Source organism: Schistocerca gregaria, chromosome 8 (genome assembly GCF_023897955.1).
Source record: "Schistocerca gregaria isolate iqSchGreg1 chromosome 8, iqSchGreg1.2, whole genome shotgun sequence".
Taxonomy (NCBI): Eukaryota; Metazoa; Arthropoda; class Insecta; order Orthoptera; family Acrididae; genus Schistocerca; species Schistocerca gregaria.
In genome coordinates, this window is record NC_064927.1 from 127,826,541 (window position 1) to 127,852,040 (window position 25,500).

The following is a 25,500-nucleotide window of genomic DNA, read 5'->3' on the forward strand; positions in this document are numbered from 1 at the left end:
CATAGCAACTGGCAGGTTCCCATCCACTTTAAGTGAAAACTATATGCTATGTCCTGTCATGCTAATTCAGAACCTAGAAGTATAATCAATACTGGTAGGTCTTGTGAAATACTGTATCTGTGAAATATTATACACACATATTTTGTGAATATACTGTGAAGATGGCTGTTACAAGTTGACCTCCAATATGGTGGCACAATATTTTGCGATTGACACTGTCAAAATGAAATATATTTCATTATTTTGCTGGATTAAAAAGAAAAATCAATTATATTATTGCAAAAAATGTATGTATAGGCCCTGCAAGGTCACTGACTCGCCCAGTTTTTTGAGATATTTCAAAGTAGCCCCTGGGTCATTGAGGTTTGTAAAAATAAGAGGACACTCTCTTTTGGACAGAGATCTTTAGAGGGGGCAGAGGAAGGCTTGGTTCTTTGGTGTGGAGGTATACTGGCCACACAGTGGTGTGATGGTTTTTCTTTGCTCTGTTGTAATACTCTCATGATATAAATAAAATATTTTGGAAAGTATTAAAAAAATAATAATAATGGCATATAGTTGACCATCTGGGCAGTGTTTGTATCACCAGAAAATCTCAATTACCTTTTACACAGCAGTGAAAGCAGATTGACTCACAGCACCAATGGTGCTAGACGTCTAGAGGAAACTTTTCATGTGGTGGATGAGCTGGTCCTACAAGAAGTGCTCACATAGTTTTTAAGTTTCAAGTGTATTCTGACAAATCAAAAGAAAGTAAATCAAGACTGGTATGAAACAGGGCAAAAGAAAATTGTGAACAAAGACGAACAACTGTTTTGGATAAATTCAATGCAGAATTTGACTGTGAGTACAGCAGCCTTTGTCATCTTCCTATTGAGCAACAACAGCATCATCATCTATGCCAAGGTGTCTCAACGAATTTTTGAATTTTTTTACTGATGCGTAAAATTCTGGTGAAGTTAGGTCATGTGAAGCAATTTGTGGTTAGGATGACGTCATTATTTTGTGATTTTATGTTAAGCGAATAGTTAGATCTCTTTTCGTAGCTTGAATAAATAAAAAAAATAAAAAAAGTATTTGTGACGACCATGTTAGTGACAGTGAGTCAGAAGGGGAAGCTGAAGAAGACAAAAACAGTGGCACTGATTTGTCGTTTCGAGGGTTGGATATATGTGAGAATAAACAGCAGAGATGGAAGCATATTCAATAGACTTGCCAATGTAATCATTCCCATCTCAAAACAACAAAGCAGACGGTTAAGTAAATTAGATAAAAAAGGACAAAAGCTAGATCAGTAAGTAAAGTATGTACAGGAGCAAGAGGAAGTCCTAAAGCTTGTTCGTAAAGATGTTCACCAAATTCACATCACTGTCAACAGCACTGTAGGGGAGACCAAAATTATTGTAAATAAGGTTACTAATTTGAAAGCAGATTAGAAAGAGTTGAATATGAAGATAGATGAAGTGGAAAATAGAAATGCAGAAATTAAAAATAGCTTACTAGATGAGATTAATAATAAAAAAAAGAGTAATGCCCTACATACCATGATTAAAAATCGGAGTTCAGTTTCAAACTTAAGGCTAGATAAAGTAACAAAAGGAGTTGACAACAAATTTTCAGAAGTCAAAAGTGATGAAGATGCATCTTTCAGTAGTATTTACAATGTAAGATCGAGTGTTGGTGAAATAGAAGAAAATTTAATCACTAAGAACTTTTGCAGTAGCAGTGGTAGTGTTTGGGGTAACATAAATGTTAAAAATTTTCCAGGAGACAGCAAAATTCATCCTGTAGACATTATTTGCCAATGTAAGGATAATTTTAGAGTCAATATGTCAGATAACTAAATAAGTTTGGAAAACATTTTATCAATAGGTTTTGATGAGATATTAAACAGTCAAGAATAAAATCAGAACTCTTCAATGGACCATACTTTAAGGTGGTAGGGGTCATATGAAAACTTTTGTGAAGAACAAATTAAAATGTTAGTACACCTTGACAAACCATTAGATGAAATAATCCAAATAGTTGCTCTTAAGAGATGAATTAAAACATTAGTATACCTTGAGAAACCATTAGATGAAATAATTCAGATAGGTGCTCTTAAGAGATGTTTACTGCATAAAGTGCAATGGAGATTGGTCTAGGAACCAGATGATTCGATATAGGAGTTTTTAAGATACATAGATAAGTTAGACATGACATGGGAACTAAATGAAAGAGAGAAAGATAGATCAATAGATACCGGTAATGAATATTACCAAATTGAGAATTTTTCTGATGATCACTGTAAAAACAGAGATAGGAGAAGGAATAATAGGAACCATTATTGGGATAACAAAGTTAACCAAAGAGAAAAAGAAATAATAACTGGAATGATGGATGTAGAGATGACAGAGGAATAAGACTAGAAACAATAGGGGTAATGATGACAGAGGCAATGAGCGAAGGAATAGCCAGTCTAAAAGTAATCATGACAGAAAGTTTAGCAATTGGGGATCTGAAAATAGGATATACCACCCAGAAAACTAAGATTTACCGCAAGAGGGACCTGTCAAATTGAGGCAATGAAAAGTAACTATCAAAATCAGGTTAACAAGAATTTCAGAAGAGACAGAGATAGTTTTAATAGGACATGTTGATGGACATACCGGCAAACCACATACAATGAATACAACATGTTTTAGTGAAGAATTTTGGGAAAGTATTCTGGTTGAAATGAAAGAAGAAGATAACAGTAAGAAGAAAGCTGAATTAGAGCAAGTCATTATTGACAAATTTCTTTGCTGAATCTATTGACAGTAATGGAGTGACATTTAATGATGTTCATGGTGTTAATTTTGATGAATATCTATTCGTTAGATTATTGGATAATTCTGATGTATATATGGTAAGTTAACTTGTTGGTGCTGAAGTCAAAAGTGTAGAATCGAAGTGTTGTTTACTTAGGAGGGGCAAAGATAGTATAGGAGATTGTCTGAATGATGATGATGTTAATGTTGATATTTGTGCTGAGAATATAAATGGATATGCTGAGCGTTTATGTGATTATGTTTAAAATGATGATTTTTCTTATGTTGATAATAGTTCACTGTGTGACATGTTAGATGGAATGATTTATGTGGAGATTAAACTGAAATTTTAATGGAAAATCATGATAAGAGTTCAATTGTGAGTTTATATGATGGAGTTGTGTTAGATGGGGAAGTACATGACTGTTTGTTCTTGCAGGTAGATGTCAGGGTGCGATTTGTGCTTTTACCGGTGGGGGGGGGGGGGGGGGGGGGGATGAGGAGGGGGATGTCTTAGGGGATTAGTAGAATTCTATATGTTGCTAGCTTGGACCGTTGCGTTATACATGGTTAAACAGCTATTTATAAGTAGGTTTTAATGCCGAAACTCACTATTCATGTGTACGCAATATCAGAAAAGCCATCCCTTGTTATTTCTTTATAAGTATATTATAGGTAAAGCTTATTTACAAAATCATCTACATACAGGTATACGAGGGGAATTCAAAAAGTAGAGGCACATTTGTGAAAATCTGTACTTATTCTGATGACTGAAAACTGACACATATTAATAGTATTAATAGTAAGACTTATTAAAAACTTTCAGTTTTGTCTCCACAATTTTAAATTATATGTCAAGTTTTACTCCAGTGTGTGGGAAATAAACATCCCAGGTTGGGATGCATAAACTAAAACCAGAGGAGGGAATGGTCTGATTCAGAGGGGGGAAATCTGCCCCCCACCCCCCCTGCAAATTGCACACTGCCACAAGCTGTAGTAAAAATAACAGAAAGGACTTAATTAGTGACAAAATACTGAAGGTAGTTAGTGATTACTGTTATAATTTTAGCAATGATAGACAAATGCAGGAGGTCTTAAGGAAGATTTGTCAAAATATTCACACAGGCAATGAAGTGAATCTTGTTTCTAGTAAAAAGTCATCTAGATATAAAGCAGTTTTGAAATTTTTTCATCATTAGAAAGTGATAATGTTTCAGGTAGAGAGAGAAACTGAGGAAGATATTTTATATGAGACTGAAAAAGATGAAAAACAGCATGAACTGGGAGGGGCCCTGTATTACTGTACTGGCTGACAATTCGAGAGGTAACTGTATTCTGGGCACTGGGGGACCTATTACTACCATGTCAAAGAAATTGAGAAATAGAATAAAGGATAGTGTGAATATTGAATTTCCTGTGACAGGTGTTAGAATAAAAGGAGCCACTGCTAAGAGGAGCAAATTAATCACCAGACTGGTTTTACTAGAGTTCATGATCAATAATATTAGATGTGTTGAAGGATTCTTGGCAGTTGAGGAGTTAAATGAAAACATAATGCTTGGGATGAACTGGATAGTAAAAGTAAAAGTGGATTTTATTTTCAGTGACATGAAAGTAACTTTTAACTACCCAAAAAGTGGGATCTGTGGAGAAGCTTATATTGTGATGTTATACAATGGCCACAGTAATCAGATCAGGAGGGTAGAAGAATCCTGAGATAAAGGTTATTTGGAGGAATATGAGGAAGATAGTAATGATGAGATACATAATAATTATTACAGTGAATTTATACCCCAAAAATTGTCTGAAGAAGAGACTTTAAACCTAGGAAACAGAGAAGAACTGGGAGATTTTCTGTGGGAATATAAAGACATTTTTAATGTTAAACCAGGAACAGTTAAAGGTTATCACTGTAGACTGAAATTCAAAGCTCGTGAGGCACTTTTTGCTGAGCCTGATGCCATTCCAATTTGTAAAAGGAAAGAAGTAGAAAGCGAGTTGGAACAAATGCAAAGATGGAAAATAATAGAAAGACTCAGCAGCCAGTACAACAATCCATTAGTTTAAGCATCCAAATGAGACGGCAGTATAAGAACTGTACTTGATGCTAGGCATTTAAATAAATACCTTGAGAGGGAGACTGACCATCCGCAGACCATTGATGAGTTATTCAATAAGTTTGAAAATGTGAAGTTTGTGACTAGTTTACATATGACCTCTGAATTTCACCAAATAGAGGCAGAAAAGGAATCAAGAAAATACACAGCATTTGTATGTAACGGGAAAAGCTTTCAATAATGTGTTGTACCATTTGGTTTAAACGTTTCTCTATCAAAGTTTATCAGCAGTTTTGATTTATGTATTGAGGAGGGAACATTTGGAGAAATTAACTACATATGTAGATTACATCTTATTATCAAATACAATTTGGGAATAACACATTAACACTTTAAGGGAAATTGGGAGGAAAAAGAGATTGAGGGTATGACATTAAAACCTGAAAAGTGCAAGTTTGCAGTGAGACAACTGAAACTATTCAGCCACAGTATTATTGAAAAGGGAATTTTATTTGAGCTCAAAAACATTGAAGCCATAGCAAAGTTTCTAAAACAAAGAAACAAAAATAAGCTTAAGTGATTGTATGGGTTAGTGGGATTCTATAGAAAGTATCTATGAACACAAGAACTGAATGCACCCAGTTTGGTAGTTTATTAAAGAAAAGCACAGTATGGGGTTGGACTAGTGAATGCCAGTTAGCCTTTGATGAAATTAAAAATTAGTTATATGGTAGCAAGATTCTACATAGGCCTGATTTGTCTTTACCATTTTGTCTTATGAGAGATGGCTGTGATACAGGATTGGCGGCATACCTATTCCAGGAAAAGGAAATTAATGGAAAAATAGAATACTGCTCAATACCTTTTGCAAGCCGGACATTACAGAAGCATGAAAGAAACTACATGATTATAGAAAAATAATTAATAGCAAGAGTATGGAGGTTCAGAAAGTTTAGAAATTATTTGCTTGATCATAAGATAAAAGTATACTGAGGCCTCAAAGTTTTGTCATGTATTCATGAGTATAAGTGGTATCATGGAAGAATTACTAGGTGAGCAGTTTACCTACAGCAGTTTGACTATACAATCCAGTACATTAAGGGAAAGGAAAACTTTATATCAGATACTTTATCTATATTACCAATGGGGGGTGAAGAAGGACATGAGAGTGAAAGTTTAGGCACAACTTTCAAAATTGTGTATTTAAGAGGGGTAAAGGATGAAAAAGAAATTAAAGGATAAAAAATAACTTAAATGACTTTGCAGTCAGTTCATACACAATCAAAATCATGTTGACCATTGAAAACTTGTCAAAAGTTATTTAGGGAAGAAGGGATATGTGAAAGTACAACAGTATTACCAAATCCACAAAAGCATAATCTCTTATATACACAGCACTGACAGCAACAGGTGGAAAGTTTGTTGGCTAGACCTGTATATATTAATAAGATATGCCCATGAAAGTTTTGGACATTGTGGACCATTGAAGTGTATTCAACAAATTCAGGAAACCATATACTTTCACAACATTTCTATAAGGATCAGGAACATCCTTGCCAGCTGTGTCATATGTCAAAGGGTAAAGGTGAGCAACAAAATAAGCAGAAGCTATTTGGAAAATGTTATCCCAGATAAACAAATGGATTTAGTAGGCACTGATGTGCTTTGCAAATTTCCAAAAGCTGAAAATGGTTTTCAATACGTATATGTGATGGTACATTGTTCTCTAAGTACATGAAACTTTACCTTTGAAGAAGGCAACCAGCATGAGAATTATCAAGAAAATCATAAAAGAATACTTTGATGAAGTAGGTGAACTGTAGAATTACTACTGGTTCACTAAAGGTTATTAATCTCAATCAGTACACAAAATGTAAGGTGGAAATAGGTGCCAAGGAATAACTGGTGAAATTACACACAATTTTCAGAAACATTTTTTATTCAAATTTGGTGCAAGACTTTACAATATTAAAAAAAACAACAATCATTTAACAAATAAGTCACAATTTATGATAAAAGAGGACCTTTAGATTATTAAATTATTATAAAAAATTTCACACCAGTAAAAGGCAAGCATAGGCAAGCAGTTTAATACAATCACGCGATGCTGTATAATATTTCAAGCTCAGCTAAATTACAGGTGAATTTCACTCCATTCAATAAATGGTGCAAAATCTAACTTGTCTGCAACATATAAAGACAATCCTGTTTACAAAAGTTCTCAAAGTAGAAAAACGAAAACGCATGAGTCTCACACATTGTGGGGCTGGGGAGGAGGAGGGGGGGGGGGGGGAGACACTCACAGTTAATAACATTAAAAGATATTAAAAAGAACAAATTTTACAAATTTCTGCCAGTTAACCTACAGCAAACACACATGCTCGCCAAGAAGGACTTGCGAACTTTTACAGCATTCACCTTTCAAGGCAACAATTTCTACCCGTAATGAAATGGTGAACTTTTGCATGGCAAGTAAACACACTAATAACCAACTACTGTATAAAACACATAAGCATGTTCAGTAAAAGCCTTAAAAGGTACTGAATTGGAAAAACACACAACAGTTTTTGCTGACTAGAAACAATATAAAAAATCCACTACATCATACATTAACCTTGCTTGTTTATAGCCAAATATACATAAACACAAATTTACATTAGTTACAGCTTCCAGATGAGCAGGAATTCATTATGCAATTGAGTACTTCTTACCACGAGGCAAAAGGAATTTTTCTTCTTTTGTAGAGTACCTTTTACATGTGAGTCTAGTAATAGTAGTTATGGCAGGCAAGAGAATGGATCAGGCCTTAGTAAACAGTACAATCATTGGTGCCTTAGACTTTCACAGACATGGCAGAGGCTAACAGTTGAATAAACCTGTAGGTAAGCTGGGAGGGGAAAGAAGCAATACGAACCATAGATTTAGTCTGACTCCCCCCCCCATTTCGTCCTCAAAAGGAGACAAATGGACCACCCTTTCTAATATTACCACATTCCTGCAGGTGGGCAGATGAGAATGAATGGTGGGAACCCCCCCCCCCCCCCCCCCCCTCCATAAAAAAATACGGCTGGTATAATTAACAAGAATAAGTAAATTGAATTCAATTAAACTTCATAAAATCTGTTAACAATCAATACTCAACTTCTGGTTTATTATGACTCCCAGGACTGAACCAATGCAGCACCTCCAAATGCTTTGCCGAGCCGCCTGTTGCTAGCCATTTCAACGAACACAGTACGGCAGGCCGATTTTCAGAACCTCCTCGCCGGTTGACAGCAGATTAGGCCCCTTGCAGACCCACACTCAGGAATATTCCTTTCGTGATGAGCAGTTAATGCCCCATACCACAGAGCTGTTGCTCGCATTGCTTACACTGATGCCGCAGTCAGCATGCTGTCCTTCTAGCACCAGCACAGAAGTCGCTTCTTGATGCCCCGACTGCCAACTCTCCACTAGAGCCCATACAGCCACTTCTTAAATCCATACAAACAGTCCACTTTTCCCCTTTCCTGCTAGAGGGAGACACTGAAGCTTTCAATTGTGGCAAAGGTGCCACTGCCAGAAAATGGAGGGCGACTGATTCACGCTACGTGCTGCGGCGCGCTTTTCAAAGCTAACTTTACTACGGCTCAGTAGGCATACCTAAAGCAAACTTGTCAGAGACTGGAAGTCAGTTCACTTTGAAAACATGGAAAAAATTCACAAATGACCACAACATAAAACACTTACTGATTTCAACATATTCACCAAAATGTAACCCCACAGAAAGGTATATGAGAGAAATTGGAAGATAGTGTAGACCTATTGCAATAAAGTTACACCAACTGAATAATATATACTGGTATTAACAGTTTTGAAGTCATAATTAACAGCCTGCAACATTTCACCACAGGGTTCACAGATTATGAGATTTTGTTTGACAAAAAGCCAGCTTACCTGATAAAACAACTTATATGTAATGGAAACTGCAACACAAGGTACTGCCATTGTAATTGTAGATCATCTGAATAACAGTGTGTGAACAGCATTACTTTGAAATTTGTTTTGTATGCACCATTTTAGAATATAAAGATTTGTTGTGTATGCCTCAACTTATAAGCTGCATTACTATGGACAAGTTATTTTACACTTGTGATCTGTATTTGTTTGAATATTAAAATGATTTGTCAGCTGACTGACAATAACAATACTCCGTCTGTCCCACTCATCAGTTTAGAGACAGCACATATAAATACTTCGTGAAATAACTATGCCCGCTTGTTTGAAAATATATGTGCACAAACAGTCATGTAACCACTTTTTAATTACTTCTTTCTATCGAATATTGTCCTTATTTATTTCAGCTTAGTTTCATATTTGTCTGCTTAAAATATGAAAAAGTTCACTTAGCTATCTCTTGAAATACCAAAATTTCACCTGTTGACCAGAATTAGTTAAGAACAGATAATACACACGATGAAAAATTTACTGTTGTGCACACCTCTTCACCTTGGAATTCTGTGAAGAGTTAAGGAACTTGCAATCCATCTTTGTCTCACAGTCATGTTTTACAGAAACTATTTGTGCCATTGGTACACTGATTATGTACTGTTGTAATGCAAAGATAACAGAAAATTTGTCTTGTTCACTACCAAAACATATAATTGTAGGCATTGTTTCTTGAACAGGATTCAAAAGTCTTGTTTAGTCTTCAGCTGTGCAAGTGTTTTGGGGGCTGTGAAACATAACAGCTAGCATATTCTCACCCACTTTAAATTAATAGTTAATGTTGAATGTTGGTATGATGATTCCAAACTGAAAACTATAATCAATAGGTCACGTTAAATATTGCACATGTATATTTTATGAATTTACTGTGAAGAAGGCTGTATCAAGTTTAAGTTGATATGCTACCTGGTGGCACTATATTTTGTGATTGAAACTGTGAAAATGAAATGTATCTCATTAATTTGCTGTGTTGAAAAGAAAAATGAATAATGGTATGCAGAACATGTGTATATTGACCCTGTGATGTTACTGACTTATGCCAGTTTTCAAAGTGACCACCAGGCCAATGAGGTTAGTAAAATATGTGGATGCTCTCTTTTGGACAGAGATTTTTGGAGATGACAGAGGGAGACTTGATTCTTTATTTGATGTGGAGGTAATGGCCACACAGTTATGTTACATTGTAACAATCTCAAGATATCAATAAAAGTATTTCAACACTATAAAATCAATATGTGTAGCTCCAATTAATGGGATATAATTAACTGCCTGGCCAGTGGTCATATCTCCAGGAAATCTTAATTACCTTTTACACACCAGCAGAAGCAGAGCAATTCACAGCGCCAATGATGCTGAAAGTGGAGAGGAAACTTTTCAAGGTGTTATCTCATTCCATATGTATGTTCCAGTTTGGATCAAATAGAAACAGTTACTTAATCATGCTGATGGTCCCCTGTTTTCTCCCTAGATTTGTTTGTTATTTCAAGTGTTATCTCATTTCCCATGTCAGTTCCAGTTGATATATGTGTACAGGGTCCCCCAAATCTTTTGGGTCAAACTGAAACAGGCGATATTGGATCCACAACCAATTAGATTGAGATAGGGAACCAATGATTGGAAACACATATTTGTTGTGTCATGTCCAAATGTTGAAATATGTGTGAATTCCTAAAGGAACAAACTGCTGAGGTCATGAGTACCTAGACTTACACACTACTTAAACCAACTTATGCTAAGAACAACACATACACCCATGCCCGAGGGAGGACTCAAACCTCTGGTGGGAGGGGCTGTGCAATCTGTGATATGGTGCCTCAAATCTCACAGTGACTCTTCACTGCTGTTATGTTATGGATATACACAGAGTACACCCGATAGCATCAATGTAGATCATACTAATGATGACTGCTAATTTCAATGCATGTATTGCAATGGCACATTCAGTTCAACCACACTTTCAGAAAGATCCCTGGTGTATGTTATATACCAGAACATGCAGTTCTTAAAAGACAATGTACACCCCTGATCACCAAACCCTGCCTGTTCCAGTGTACATCAGATATGCAGGATCTTTGCGTTAATGTGGCAAAACTGCATGCGTCATTGCGTTACAAGCACTGAGACTGGTAGTCATTGTTCTGAAGAGTTACTATGAGCTACATTGTTGTTATGGGGTGTAAACTAAATATATACATAATACAATATGTGTGTTCCCAACCATTGGTCCCGTATCTCAATATAGATATACTGTAAGTAATTAGCTCACAGCTTATGTGTAATGTGACGATTGCATGCATCACACTGGCACATTAACCTGTGCTGTGTGCACACCATTACCCTGGATTCAGTTGTCCATTGCATCAGAGAGCTTGTGATATGACTGTGGTGAGTGGGTTATTGTGTACAGTGCATGACGTTTAGACAAAGGTCGAATGTAACTTGTCTTGAGAGTTGGTGGACCTGTATTTAATGTACATTTGCAGCAGGATGTTGTGTCTGTAAAACAGCATCAATGTACAGAGAATGCATTCCCAATAGGCGTCATCCTAACTGGAAGAAGTTTATTTTCATGATTACCAAATTATGATAACTGGGGATCATTCATGCAAAGAGAGCCAAACAAGGTTCCTTTTATCTCGTGTTCCTGAGAGATGATCTGCCACAGTCCTAGAAAGGTGTATCCCATGTTGTCTGCAAAAGGATGTGGGTTCAACATGATGTTCCACTGGTCCAATTTGATGTTAATGTCCATGAGCAACTAAACTACATGTCATGTCTTGTTTCTATATTAAACAACACTAACTGGCTTCATTACACAGAACAATAAACATCATATACTTCTGCATAATGTAAATACATTGGCTTGAGGCCATTTTTGCATGAAATGTAGTGATTAGTTTTATTGTAAATATCTGAAAAAATATGTAAAACTTCCAGAATGAAATTTTCACTCAGCAGCAGAGTGTGGCAGATTAAAACTGTGTATAGGACCAACGCTAAAAATTGGGACCTTTTCCTTTCACAGTCTAGTGCTCTACTAACTGAACTACCCAAGCATGACTCGCAGCTAAACCTCACAGATTTACTTCCACTAGTAGCTTGTCTCCTACCATCCAAACTTCACAGAAGCTCTCCTGTGAATTATGCAGAACTAGCACTCTTGGAAGAAAGGATATTTGCAGAAAATTTGCCACCGTCTGTGGGCTGTTCCCAGAATGAAATTTCACTCTGCAGTGGAGTGTGCACTGAGAAGAAACTTCCATATCATCTACATGAAACTTTCATATCAGCACACACTCCACTGCAGAATGGAAATTTCATCCTAGAAACATTTCCAGGCTGTGATTAACCTGTTGTTGTTGTGGTCTTCAGTCCAGAGACTCGTTTGATGCAGCTCTCGATGCTAATCTATCCTTTGCAAGCTTCTTCATCTTCCAGTACCTACCGCAACCTACATCCTTCTGAATCTGCTTAGTGTATTCATCTCTTGGTCTCCCTCTACAATTTTTACCCTTCACCCTGCCCTCCAATACTAAATTGGTGAGCCCTTGATGCCTCGGAACATGTCCTACCAACCGATCCCTTCTTCTTGTCAAGTTGTGCCACAAACTTCTCTTCTCCCCAATCCTATTGAATACTTTCTCATTAGTTATGTGGTCTACCCATCTACTCTTCAGCATTCTTCTGTAGCACCACATTTCAAAAGCTTCTATTCTCTTCTTGTCCATATTATTTATCGTCCATGTTTCACTTCCATACATGGCTACACTCCATACAAATACTTTCAGAAATAACTTCCTCACACTAAAATCTATACTCGATGTTAACAAATTTCACTTCTTCAGAAATGCTTTCCTTGTCATTGCCAGTCTACATTTTATATCCTCTCTACTTCAACTATCATCAGTTATTTTGCTCCCCAAATAGCAAAACTCCTTTGCTACTTTAAGTGTTTCATTTCCTAATCTAATTCCCTCAGCATCAACAGACTTAATTCGACTACATTCCATTATCCTTGTTTTGCTTTTGTTGATGTTCATCTTATATCCTCCTTTCAAGACACTATCCATTCCGATCAACTGCTCTTCCAAGTCCTTTGCTGCCTCTGACAGAATTACAATGTCATCGGCAAACTTCAAAGTTTTTATTTCTTCTCCATGGATTTTAATACCTAATCCAAATTTTTCATGTGTTTCCTTCACTGCTTGCTCAATATACACATTGAATAGCATCAGGGAGAGACTACAACATTGTCTCACTCCCTTCCCAACCACTGCTTCCCTTTCATGTCCCTCGACTCTTATAACTGCCATCTCATTTCTGTACAAATTGTAAATAGTCTTTCACTTCCTGTATTTTACCCCTGCCACCTTCAGAATTTGAAAGAGAGTATTCAGTCAACATTGTTAAATTCTTTCTCTAAGTCTACAAATGCTAGAAATGTAGGTTTGCCCTTCCTTAATCTTTCTTCTAAGATAAGTTGCAGGGTCAGTATTGCCTCACGTCTTCCAACATTTCTACGGAATCCAAACTGATCTTCCCTGAGGTCTGCTTCTACTAGTTTCTCCATTCATCTGTAAAGAATTTGTGTTAGTATTTTGCAGCTGTGACCTATTAAACTGATAATTTTCACGTCTGCCAACACCTGCTTTCTTTGGGATTGGAATTATTATATTCTTCTTGAAGTCTGAGGGTATTTTGCCTGTTTCATACATTTTGCTCACCAGATGGTAGAGTTTTGTCAGGACTGGATCTCCCAAGGCCGTCAGTAGTTCTAATGGAATGTTGTCTACTCCAGGGGCCTTGTTTTGACTCAGATCTTTCAGTGCTCTGTCAAACTCTTCACACAGTATCGTATCTCCCATTTCATCTTCATCTACATCCTCTTACATTTCCATAATATTGTCCTCAAGTACATCACCCTTGTATAGACCCTCTATATACTCCTTCGACCTTTCTGCTTTTCCTTCTTTGCTTAGAACTGGTTTTCCATCTGAGCTCTTGATGTTCATGCAAGTGGTTCTCTTATCTCCAAAGATCTCTTTAATTTTCCTGTTGGCATTATCTGTCTTACCCCTAGTGAGATAAGCCTCTACATCCTTACATTTGTCCTCTAGCCATCCCTGCTTAGCCATTTTGCACTTCCTGTCGATATCATTTTTGTGACGTCTGTATTCCTTTTTGCCTGCTTCATTTACTGCATTTTTATATTTTCCCCTTTCATCAATTAAATTCAATATCTCTTCTGTTACCCAAGGATTTCTATTTGCCCTCATCTTTTTACCTACTTTATCCTCTGCTGCCTTCACTACTTCATTCCTCAAAGTTACCCATTCTTATTCTACTGTATTTCTTTCCCCCATTCTTGTCAATTGTTCCCTGAAACCTGTCTGTATCTCCAGGCTTCTTCCATGTATACAGCCTTCTTTTATGATTCTTGAACCAATTGTTAGCTATGATTAAGTTGTACTTTGTGCGAAATTCTACCAGGCGGCTTCCTCTTTCATTTCTTAGACCCAAACCATATTCACCTATTATGTTCCCTTCTCTCCCTTTTCCTACAACCGAATTCCAGTCATCCATGACTATTAAATTTTCGTCACCCTTCACTGTCTGAATAATTCCTTTTATTTCATCATACATTTCTTCAATTTCTTCGTCATCTGCAAAGCTAGTTGGCACATAAACTTGTACTACTGTGGTAGGCATGGGATTTCATGGCTATTTTGGCTACAATAATGAGTTCACTATGCTGTTTATAGTAGCTTACCCACATTCCTATTTTCCTGTTCATTATTAAACCTACTCCTGCATTACCTCTTTTTTGATTTTGTGTTTATAACCCTGTAGTCACCTGACCAAAGTCTTGTTCCTCCTGCCACTGAACTTCACTAATTCCCACTATATCTAACTTTAACCTATCCATTTCCCTTTTTAAATTTTCTAACCTACCTGCCTGATTAAGGAATCTGACATTCCATGCTCTGATCCGTAGAACACCAGTTTTCTTTCTCCTGATAAAGACATCCTCTTCAGTAGTCCCCGCCCGGAGATCTGAATGGGGACTATTTTACCTCCGGAATATTTAACCCAAGAGGACGCCATCATCATTTAACCATACAGTAAAGCTGCATGCCCTCGGGAAAAATTTCGGTCATAGTTTCCCCTTGATTTCAGCCATTCGCAGTACCAGCTCAGCAAGGCCGTTCTGGTTAGTGTTACAAGGCCAGATCAGTCAATCATCCAGACTGTTGCCCCTTTAACTACTGAAAAGGCTGCTGCCCCTCTTCAGAAATCACACGTTTGTCTGGCCTCTCAACAGATACCCCTCAATTGTGGTTGCACCTACGATATGGCTATCTGTATCGCTGAGGCATGCAAGCCTCCCCACCAACGGCAAGGTCCATGGTTCATGGGTCATGATTAATCTATGTCTATGCAATATCATTCCTTCTGGGAGTGCTGCTTCTGCAGGTTTTGCAGGAGTGCTTCTGTGAAGTTTGGAAGCTAGGATACAAAGTACTGGTGGAAGTGAATCTATGAAGAGAGATAGTGAATCATGCTTTGGTAGAGCTTTTACCTGTGAAAGACAAAGGTCCCAAGTTTGAGTTTTGGTCTAGGACGCTGTTTTAATCTGCCAGCAAGTTTCATGTAAGAAGATCTAAAAATGTAAATAATGTAAATTGTTGAAACTTCCTGGCAGATTAAAACTGTGTGCCCGACCGAGACTCGAACTCGGGACCTTTGCCTTTCGTGGGCAAGTGCTCTACCATCTGAGCTACCGAAGCACAACTCACGACCGGTAGTCACAGCTTTACTTCTGCCAGTATCCGTCTCCTACCTTCCAAACTTTACAGAAGCTCTCCTGCGAAACATGCAGAACTAGCACTCCTGAAAGAAAGGATATTGCGGAGACATGGCTTAGCCACAGCCTGGGGGATGTTTCCAGAATGTAAATTGTTGATCGTATCTGTAAATTGCAACTCGAGGTCACTACTACCTCTATAACTGATGGGAATTCACATATTCCTTTCAAATGAAACTCATGTTCCCATTCTCTTGAGTTCATCTGATGTATGCCTTTTGATGCAAATTTAATGACCAATTATAACTTCCCAGATGGGGAAAAACATTGTACATTTTAAACTCTGACTATCCCTTGGTCTAGATACAGTGTTCAACATACACAGTGCTGAAATGTGAAAACACTGAAGGAAAAACGTGGTGTGAAACTGATAAAAACACTGACTGTAAATTTGTTGTATGTAAAAAGCATTGAATATAAAGAAATTGCAAAAAATTGTAAGAATATTTATGTCTAGAGTATTTTTTGCATTTCCTTCCCATTTCATCTGTAATATAATGTTTGTATGAGAGAGAGCTTTAACATTAACAAGTTGACACATACGGCATCTCTGGAATGTGTATTTATACTTTTTTTTAACATGACCCAAAACGTTACAACTTATTAAGACAATATTTGCTCTCATAATGCAGTGGATGATGGCTATTAGAGGAAGAGTCAGTTACTGGCGGCAAACATTATTTCTTTCATTCTCCATGTAATATTGATGTGTAAGATAACCACCTTTTATCAACTATGTGTAATAAGATCAAAATTATAGAACCTGAAAAATTAAATTCGAAGTAGAAAATTTTGTTATGATTAATAAACATCAGGCAATTTTTGAGAAGGGCTATACCCCCAACTGATGTACGGAGATATTCAAAATCTGAGCAGTTCAGGAGGTCAGCCCAAGAGCATATCTGCTGCAAGATCACATTTCACAACCTGTAGGAGGAGGTTTCTACATGTCAAAATTACAAAAATTAGATATTCATCCATATACCTGGATGGAAAAAATCATTTGAGAGAAGGACACAAAGCTTGTGTAAAATGGCTAGATTTCTTAAAACGAATAATTCCTGTATTTCCTTGTAAGATAGTGTACATATAAAGAGGGCAGTTTGTTACAGTTTCATTGTAACAGGGCAATTTTCTACAGTTTCGCTTTAACATGGAGAACAGTATGTTATGGTGCATGGTATTTGTGAAGTCAGACAGATTCAGCTTTGACAAAGATGCTGACATAAGTATCACACCACTCTCCATGTATTCATCTGTCCCAGTTAGCATTTACCAATCTACCAATCATGTGTACATGTTTGTGTGGGTGTGTTTGTGTTGTGTCCTGTGTGTGTGTGTGTGTATGTGTGTGTGTGTGTGTGTGTGTGTGTGTGTGAACTGGAAATGTTGCAAGTTACACCCTTTATGTAATTTTTTTTGCATTAATTCTTTGGAGATGTTTCAAAGATTTGGATCATTTGGATGGACACAGCCAAGTTGCTGGCTCTGGGGCTATAGTGTGGTTTCATTTTAATGTGCAGCAAAATACCATGCTATGATTTACTTAAATTACACATGTTCATAGTGTTTTAAACAATTTAACTAAATTATTATAGTTACTTAAATCTTGAATGATACAGTTCCAGGTGTTGTACAAAAATGCAGGAACACTGCTAGAAATGCATGTTTGAACAGAAATGGATACTACCCAAGTCTTCAGATTGTGCAGTTGTACATGACCACAAACAGTACATGTGTAATGTCCTCCATACATTGCAAGCACCAGTTTAGGTCAGAACAGTGTTTTGTGTGGTTGTGAGTGCATTATGTTGGAGCTAAGTTAATTCAAATGTGGACAAATTATTGGTGTCCATATGTTAGGTGAAAGTTGAAGGTCTTCATCCGACAAGTCACAACACAGAGGGAAGTGTGTGTTGAGTGATCATAACAGATAGTCATCAGAAGGGGTTGGGATGAAAAATAAGATGACAGGTGCAAAAGTCACTACAGAACAGAATATTGCATTCATGAACCATGTCAGCATCAAAACAACATGAAGGGAGTTCCAGTGGCAGGAAAGTGCAGAGAGAGCTGGAACTTTGAAACCACTCATCGGTGTTGTAACAGCCCATCAGAAGAAAACGTGGTCTTGTTTCACAGTGTTTCCAACTTCTCACAAGTTTACTTCCCAAGAATAAGGTATTCCTTGAGCTCCTTAGGTACTCTGCCAGGCCGTGTTCCTGGCAACGATTGTGTGATTATTTTGGTTGCTCAGCTCAGATCCATCCCACGGTACATTGGTGATACTGTGTCAAGACAACAGGGCCTCTTTTCAGATGGCTTGCATTGTCAAGGACTGCTTTTGTGAGCAGTATTATTGAGGCTTTGTGGTCTACTATTCAGTGATCGCTATCCACCTCCATCATCGTTACTTTCATCTGTCACTAATTTGCAGGAATAATGGTGCAAGATTCTGTTCAAAAGTGTACAGGACCTTTATTAGGCATAGTGAGACGATTTGAAGCTGTTTTGAATGCCACATCGTTGTCTGCATTGTATTAACCGTGCTAATGTGTTGTGTTTTTGATGTTTCCATATTTTTGACCACCCCTGTATCTAACAGTATATTCCTTCCATGTGTGGTAGCTGAGTAAATTAAAATCTTATCTTAGCAGGATCAGGTTGATCCACCAGCTATTTCAATAACCATGTACATACTGCACTTTTACTGTGTGATAACGTCTCAGGGTAATTTGGCTTCCACCTTGCAGACATTATATGCGCTTGTGTTGCTATCAAGCTGTGCATTCATAAATTCTGTGCTATTAGTTGTCTTTGCTTTCTTCCTCCCAGGAAGTCCGCGACTCATATTTAAAATGACATTATTTATTGTTTGTCTCTAATCACTGTTCAGACGTGTTTCTCCATACTTTCACATCAATGCAAGACAATTGGTGTTATATTTTATGTACTTGTTCTGCTTACTTGTGATACCTAGAACTCAGCAACTTCTTTGCGGTTTTACTCTGGAGTCATCTAGTACTCAATTTATCACGAGATAATCTCTCTTCTTATTAGTTCGTTGCCATCCTCCATTTATTTTTACTGCCTGACAATTCCTTCATGCCTCTATGTCTACTGTGCACATTATCTTTAATAATACACTCCTGGAAATGGAAAAAAGAACACATTGACACCGGTGTGTCAGACCCACCATACTTGCTCCGGACACTGCGAGAGGGCTGTACAAGCAATGATCACACGCACGGCACAGCAGACACACCACGAAATGCGGTGTTGGCCGTCGAATGGCGCTAGCTGCGCAGCATTTGTGCACCACCGCCATCAGTGTCAGCCAGTTTGCCGTGGCATACGGAGCTCCATCGCAGTCTTTAACACTGGTAGCATGCCGCGACAGCGTGGACGTGAACCGTATGTGCAGTTGACGGACTTTGAGCGAGGGCGTATAGTGGGCATGCGGGAGGCCGGGTGGACGTACCGCCGAATTGCTCAACACGTGGGGCGTGAGGTCTCCACAGTACATCGATGTTGTCGCCAGTAGTCGGCGGAAGGTGCACGTGCCCGTCGACCTGGGACCGGACCGCAGCGATGCACAGATGCACGCCAAGACCGTAGGATCCTACGCAGTGCCGTAGGGGACCGCACCGCCACTTCCCAGCAAATTAGGGACACTGTTGCTCCTGGGGTATCGGCGAGGACCATTCGCAACCGTCTCCACGAAGCTGGGCTACGGTCCCGCACACCGTTAGGCCGTCTTCCGCTCACGCCCCAACTTTGTGCAGCCCGCCTCCAGTGGTGTCGCGACAGGCGTGAATGGAAGGACAAATGGAGACGTGTCGTCTTCAGCGATGAGAGTCGCTTCTGCCTTGGTGCCAATGATGGTCGTTTGAGTGTTTGGCGCCGTGCAGGTGAGCGCCACAATCAGGACTGCATACGACCGAGGCACACAGGGCCAACACCCGGCATCATGGTGTGGGGAGCGATCTCCTACACTGGCCGTACACCTCTGGTGATCGTCAAGGGGACACTGAATAGTGCACGGTACATCCAAACTGTCATCGAACCCACCGTTCTACCATTCCTATACCGGCAATGGAACTTGCTGTTCCAACAGGACAATGCATGTCCGCATGTATCCCGTGCCACCCAATGTGCTCTAGAAGATGTAAGTCAACTACCCTGGCCAGCAAGATCTCCGGATCTGTCCCCCATTGAGCATGTTTGGGACTGGATGAAGCATCGTCTCACGCGGTCTGCACGTCCAGCATGAACACTGGTCCAACTGAGGCGCCAGGTGGAAATGGCATGGCAAGCCGTTCCACAGGACTACATCCAGCATCTCTACGATCGTCTCCATGGGAGAATAGCAGCCTGCATTGCTGCGAAAGGTGGATATACACTGTACTAGTGCCGACATTGTGCATGCTCTGTGGCCTGTGTCTATGTGCCTGTGGTTCTGTCAGTGTGATCATGTGATGTATCTGACCCCAGGAATGTGTCAATAAAGTTTCCCCTTCCTGGGACAATGAATTCACGGTGTTCTTATTTCAATTTCCAGGAGTGTACATTATACATATTCCAATATTTCTCTTGTCATTTTGCACCTTCCCTTGCTCCTTAAGTAGTTTATGCTACCTTCAGTTACGTCTATCAACCATTTCCACCTTTTGTTAGGAGTATTCCATTGATGTCTTTCTTTGCTTATCCCAAATAAATCTCTTTATTTTGTTTGCTTCTATCTTCTCGTCATTTGTTTATTGTTTTCAGTAGTAATACCTGTCAGAGATAGTCAGTTTCTTCTATTCATTTTGCCGCTTGCATTTATTGCAATGTAGTTGCCACAGCACAGCTAGTCTAGTAGGCTGTGATCTGAGCAGGTGGTGAAAGGGGCATTTCGCTTAATGGGGGATGTGACTTATCTTATGAACGATTGATACCTATTATGTAAGATTATGTTTATTTCACAATCATGAATAAATATGCAGATCACAACAAATGTTGAGCACGCACTGATCCAGGGTTTGGCATTAGGGGAGGCACCAGTTGTTGTTGTCACACACTCCCAAGCCCCAATTACTGCTTGCAATCATCCAAACTTTTTATATGCAAGAGATGCCTATGATTTTAATAATTATAACAATGCACAGAACCAAAATGTTCCAAACAGCCGTGCCCAAAAGTGCTATTCTTCGGAGGATCATATATCATGTTCTATTGGTTACAAAAATAAGTAGTAAAGTTTTTGAGTAGCCCTTGGCCTAACAATCATTTATGTAATTTATGTACCAATCAGAAGAAAGTGCATACTGTACTGTGAAGTGGTCTAATTTCAGCCACGTGGGTAGTTTGTGCCAGTAAGCTGCCAAATCTGTTTTTTGGTGCTACCATCTGTTGAATTAGTGTACTAACTACTTTGAAAGCCGAAATGCATGACACTGTATTGGACAGAAGTGTCTAACATCCCAACATCCTTTTTGTTTCACTTGAATTTGCGCTCTAAAACTGCTGTGTAGTGACTGTTGATTTCCAGTCAGTGTGGAATAATGCATCTAGCACTTGACTCTTTTGTACCAGCACGTATCATCTTTAGACTGCTTGTCATTTTTTGTGCCAGACTCATCATAAAGATAGTCTAATGATGTTGAAGACATAAATAAGTGAAGTAAATTACCATGTTGAAAATATTACTTGTTAGGAATTAGGATTATAGAGTTCAGTGCACTCCTAAAGTTACCAACATTGTAGCAGTTTTATGTAACATCAGTCAATATTTTCAGGTTCCAGCAAGTGGCAGTGTTTCACATCAATGGAAAGGAGTATCAAGGTAGGTGCATCAGTCTATAGAAAAAATTTATGGCTATCATCTGTCTTCTAAATTTTTTCCATAGTCAGGTATATCATTACTGCATTAAAACTTTACTAAGTAAAGTAACTATTTAAAGTGTGACAATAAACTAACTAAAGTGACTAACTAGTAGCAGAGAAAATAAAGATAATGTCTCACCAATGAGCAGCTGACAGGAATGTAACTAAGATTAAAATTGTCCCTGATCTTTCATATAATGATTCTCTCTAGAGACAACTGGCAAGAATATATACAGAACACACAGCTACATTGTCTCAATTGATTAAATTACTTGAGCACTACAAACTAACTGGAATGAAGTGTTTGCTGGAATGGCAAAAGGAACAAGGAGAAGGGATAGGGGAAGAAGTAATGGAGGTAAGGGAGGCTGGTGACTAGAAGGCAGTGGCAGTATGGAAACAGGATAGGAAAGCAGGAAATATCATAGTAATAGTATGTTTATCATGTCATGGTATTACAGTTTAAGTGCAAAAAAAGTAATTAGTATATACAGAAATTTAGTTTGTGAAGGATGGGACTTACAGTAGGAACAGTTCTGGCGTTTGGCTGAAGTAGTTTAGAGAAACTTGAGAAAACCTCATTCACAACGGCCAACTGGAGACTAGAGCCTTCATTGTCCTGAATACAAGGCTAGTTCATTTAAAACAGTGGAACCTCATATGGTTTGTTCCTAATGTACAATATTGTTTTTATTATATGCTCATACAAAGCATTTAAAACATGAACAGTGGATGAAGCTGTAGCTACTGAACCCATAATGCAAAGTCCCAAGTGCAGTCTCAGAGACCACTAGCATGCAAGAAGCAGTATTAGTATAGATCCATGTGACAATCAAGTGGTTAGTGACAAAGGAAACAATGGCAGCTTCAGGAAAGAACAAGTAGATAATGCTGTGGTCTTCAACTCCACCATTATACATTAGCAACAGAGTAACAGTAAAGGCTAGTAGTCTGTGAATCTGCACTTGGGACATTAAGGGTTAATGATGAAAGAAGCTAGTGATAAACTTGAAGCTGCCCTCTTCACAATTTCTATAAGAATCATATTTATTTGTTTTATTGTGTGAGTTGTAAAATGTTTTTATTTGTGATGTACTCTTCTAGCATTTTACATGCTAATTTAATAGATTTAATTTTCTTGGGTAAGAGAAGTTGACCAAGTTAATCATTAGTAGTAAATTTTACTCATCTTTTGCAGGCCTTTATTGAAATATGGCTCTCATTGTGGTAGTTGGTTTCATATGTTCTTGGAAGCAGATGAGAATACTATATGTTGATATACACTCATATTTTGGTTAATTTTCCAACTGTCTTATTAGCACTTAGCTGTATTATTCACAATGAAGTTTGTGCTCTTGACATTAAGAATTAAAATCTGAATGCATTTTCAGAGAACAAAAACATATGAACTGCAAACTACCAAACAGATATCTAAAGTATGACATGCCTTTATGAAATATTAAATAAGAACTGCTTTGTATGCAATCAAAATAAGAACTGAAATTTGGTATGGAGTTTGTTATATTTATAATATATGTTTACTGTCAGAATGTTCTGTAATCTTTTATTGTCAAAATAATTATATTAATAATATCTGGTTTTATTAACAATGAAAACATAAATAAAATTTTTATGTCTCACTAATGAAGATGACAGGTGCACATCAATTTCTTATGTTTACAACCAGATGCATTATTTCCCAGGATGTTTTCAATGTTTGATACACACTTATTTCACCTACTTTCTCTAAATAATTAAGAGGAAAGTGGCAGTTTGGTCCTACATCCTTTTTATCTACCATTTTACAGAAAGATATATGTATTCTTCATTTGTGTTATACCTCTTCTGTTTCCTCCACTGTCTTAGAAGCACCATCAAGCTTTCAACAGCAGCCATTCAGTAATAACCTAAGATTTCATGAATTTCAGGAACATAGTGATAAGTAAAGAATGAGACAAAGAGGACTTTACAACTTTGTAATGATACAGAAATTTGCTAAGATAACTTATGGAATCAGTCATTTTGTAGCAAACTATCTGAAATTTGATTCATGTCGTGCATCAGTGCCCAGTCCCCCACCACGAGCACCAGCACAGTGCATAGGTAAAATTTGTACATTCACTGGTGCAGAGCATGCTCACTGAGTTGTGGTTGCATGAAATATTCACTGCAATAACTGTTTTGGTTTCATGAAATAAGCTTTGCAACAACTGTTCCACCTAAATTTTGCACCAAATATGCTAAAAGAACCTCTAAGGAGATGTGTAATCTACTCTTGGAACAAGAAGTTTGTTGAGATGAGTTGTTCACTGTGACATGATAAATCACCAAGTTGTCCACATGTTGATGGTTATATTGAAAAGGTTAGGGAGAGCTTTAGCCACAGTCCACAAAAATCAGTGCTACATACATCTCATGAGTCTGTCATTCCACAAAAGACTGTTTGGCAAGTGCTGTGTAGACATTTACATTTGAAACCATACAGAATCACATGGCACAGCACATTGGTGATGCAGGTAAGGTTGCACCTGGCTAATTCTTCGTGGAAATGTTGCATCAGTTACAAGATGGTAAGACATTCCTGAACACAATAATCTTCAGTGATGAATCAACATTTCATATCAGTGGCAAGGTGAGCACTCACAACTGCAGAATATGCATCATTGAAAGTCCACATGCACTATTACCATTACTCTTCTGTGTAGAGATGGATAATACAATGAGTACAGTAGCACAATAATTGGTGAGAGGAAGATGAAAGCTATGGTGTTTGCAGATGATCTGATGATTTGGGGGAATAAGGAGGAGAAAGTGCAAGAGCAGTTTGACATATGGGAATGAACAGTACAAGCATATTGGATGAAATTTAGTATAAGTAAGAGTGAAATGATTATCACAACAAGAAAGAAGGAGAGAGGAACAACTGGAATAACAATTGGTGGGGAACAATTGAGGAGAGTGGAGAGTTTCAAGTACCTAGGAAACCTATTACAGGAAGATTGAAAAAATGACAGAGAAATAAATGAGTGGGGGGAAAGCAGGAGAATTTCGGAAGAGTGTCCGAAGTGGTGCAAGGGTTTACCCCAAATCAGTAAAAAGTTTATATACCAGCCATACGATGTCCCAATCCTGACATATGCATCAGAAACCTGGTATATGAAAGGAAGAGAGAAAAGCAAAGCTAGTGAGATCAAATTCTTGAGAAACAGTATTGGAGTGACAAAAATAGACAGGTTAAGAAATGCGAGAATCAGAAAGTTAATTAAAGTGGGACCATTACAGAAGGAGATTGATAAATCAAAGCTGAGATGGTATGGATGCATTAAGAGAATGGAGGGGAAGAGGATACCCAGGAGGATACATAAGATAAACTCGAAGGAAAGAGACCAAGAGGCAGACCGAGAGACAGATGGCTGAAAAGAGTACAGGAATGCATCCAGAAGAAAGGAGAAGATTGGATGAAGATGAAGATGGAGAGATGGTGGCAAGACAGAAGACAATGGAGAGGCCTATGTTCCAGACCTGGCCAGAGGCTGGAAACTGTCCAAGATGACGATGATGGTGAAAGTCTACATGCAACCCTGGAACACATTAGTTACAGCCCAAAAATTAATATGCTCTGTGCCGTTAGCAAATTGATAGTGTACAAGGTTTTCTTCTTCATGGAGAATACTGTCACTGGTGCTGTGGATCCCCCTACCAAACAATTTAGCTAACCTGAAAAAATTAATCTACACTGCTGTTGCACAAATTAAGCCCAATTTGCTGCAGTGAGTGTGGGGAGAAATTGATTACCGATGGGATATTTGCACATCACAAATGGTAGTCACATCAAACCAAAATGACACTTGATACTTTTATGTGAAACTTGAGGTTGTTTGCTACAAAATGACATACTTACAATTCTGTAAGTTATCTCAAAAACTTTCTATAC

The 25,500-nt window shown here is 38.1% G+C and overlaps 1 protein-coding gene across 1 annotated transcript in view; it reads left to right on the forward strand.

Moving 5' to 3' along the window:
• Positions 1-25,500, forward strand: part of LOC126284101 (xanthine dehydrogenase-like) — a 301,701-nt gene that overhangs the window by 18,054 nt on the left and 258,147 nt on the right. The window contains exon 2 of the mRNA XM_049982754.1: positions 21,479-21,525. Coding sequence (XP_049838711.1) covers positions 21,479-21,525 — 47 coding nt within the window. The remainder of the gene's footprint in view (positions 1-21,478; positions 21,526-25,500) is intronic.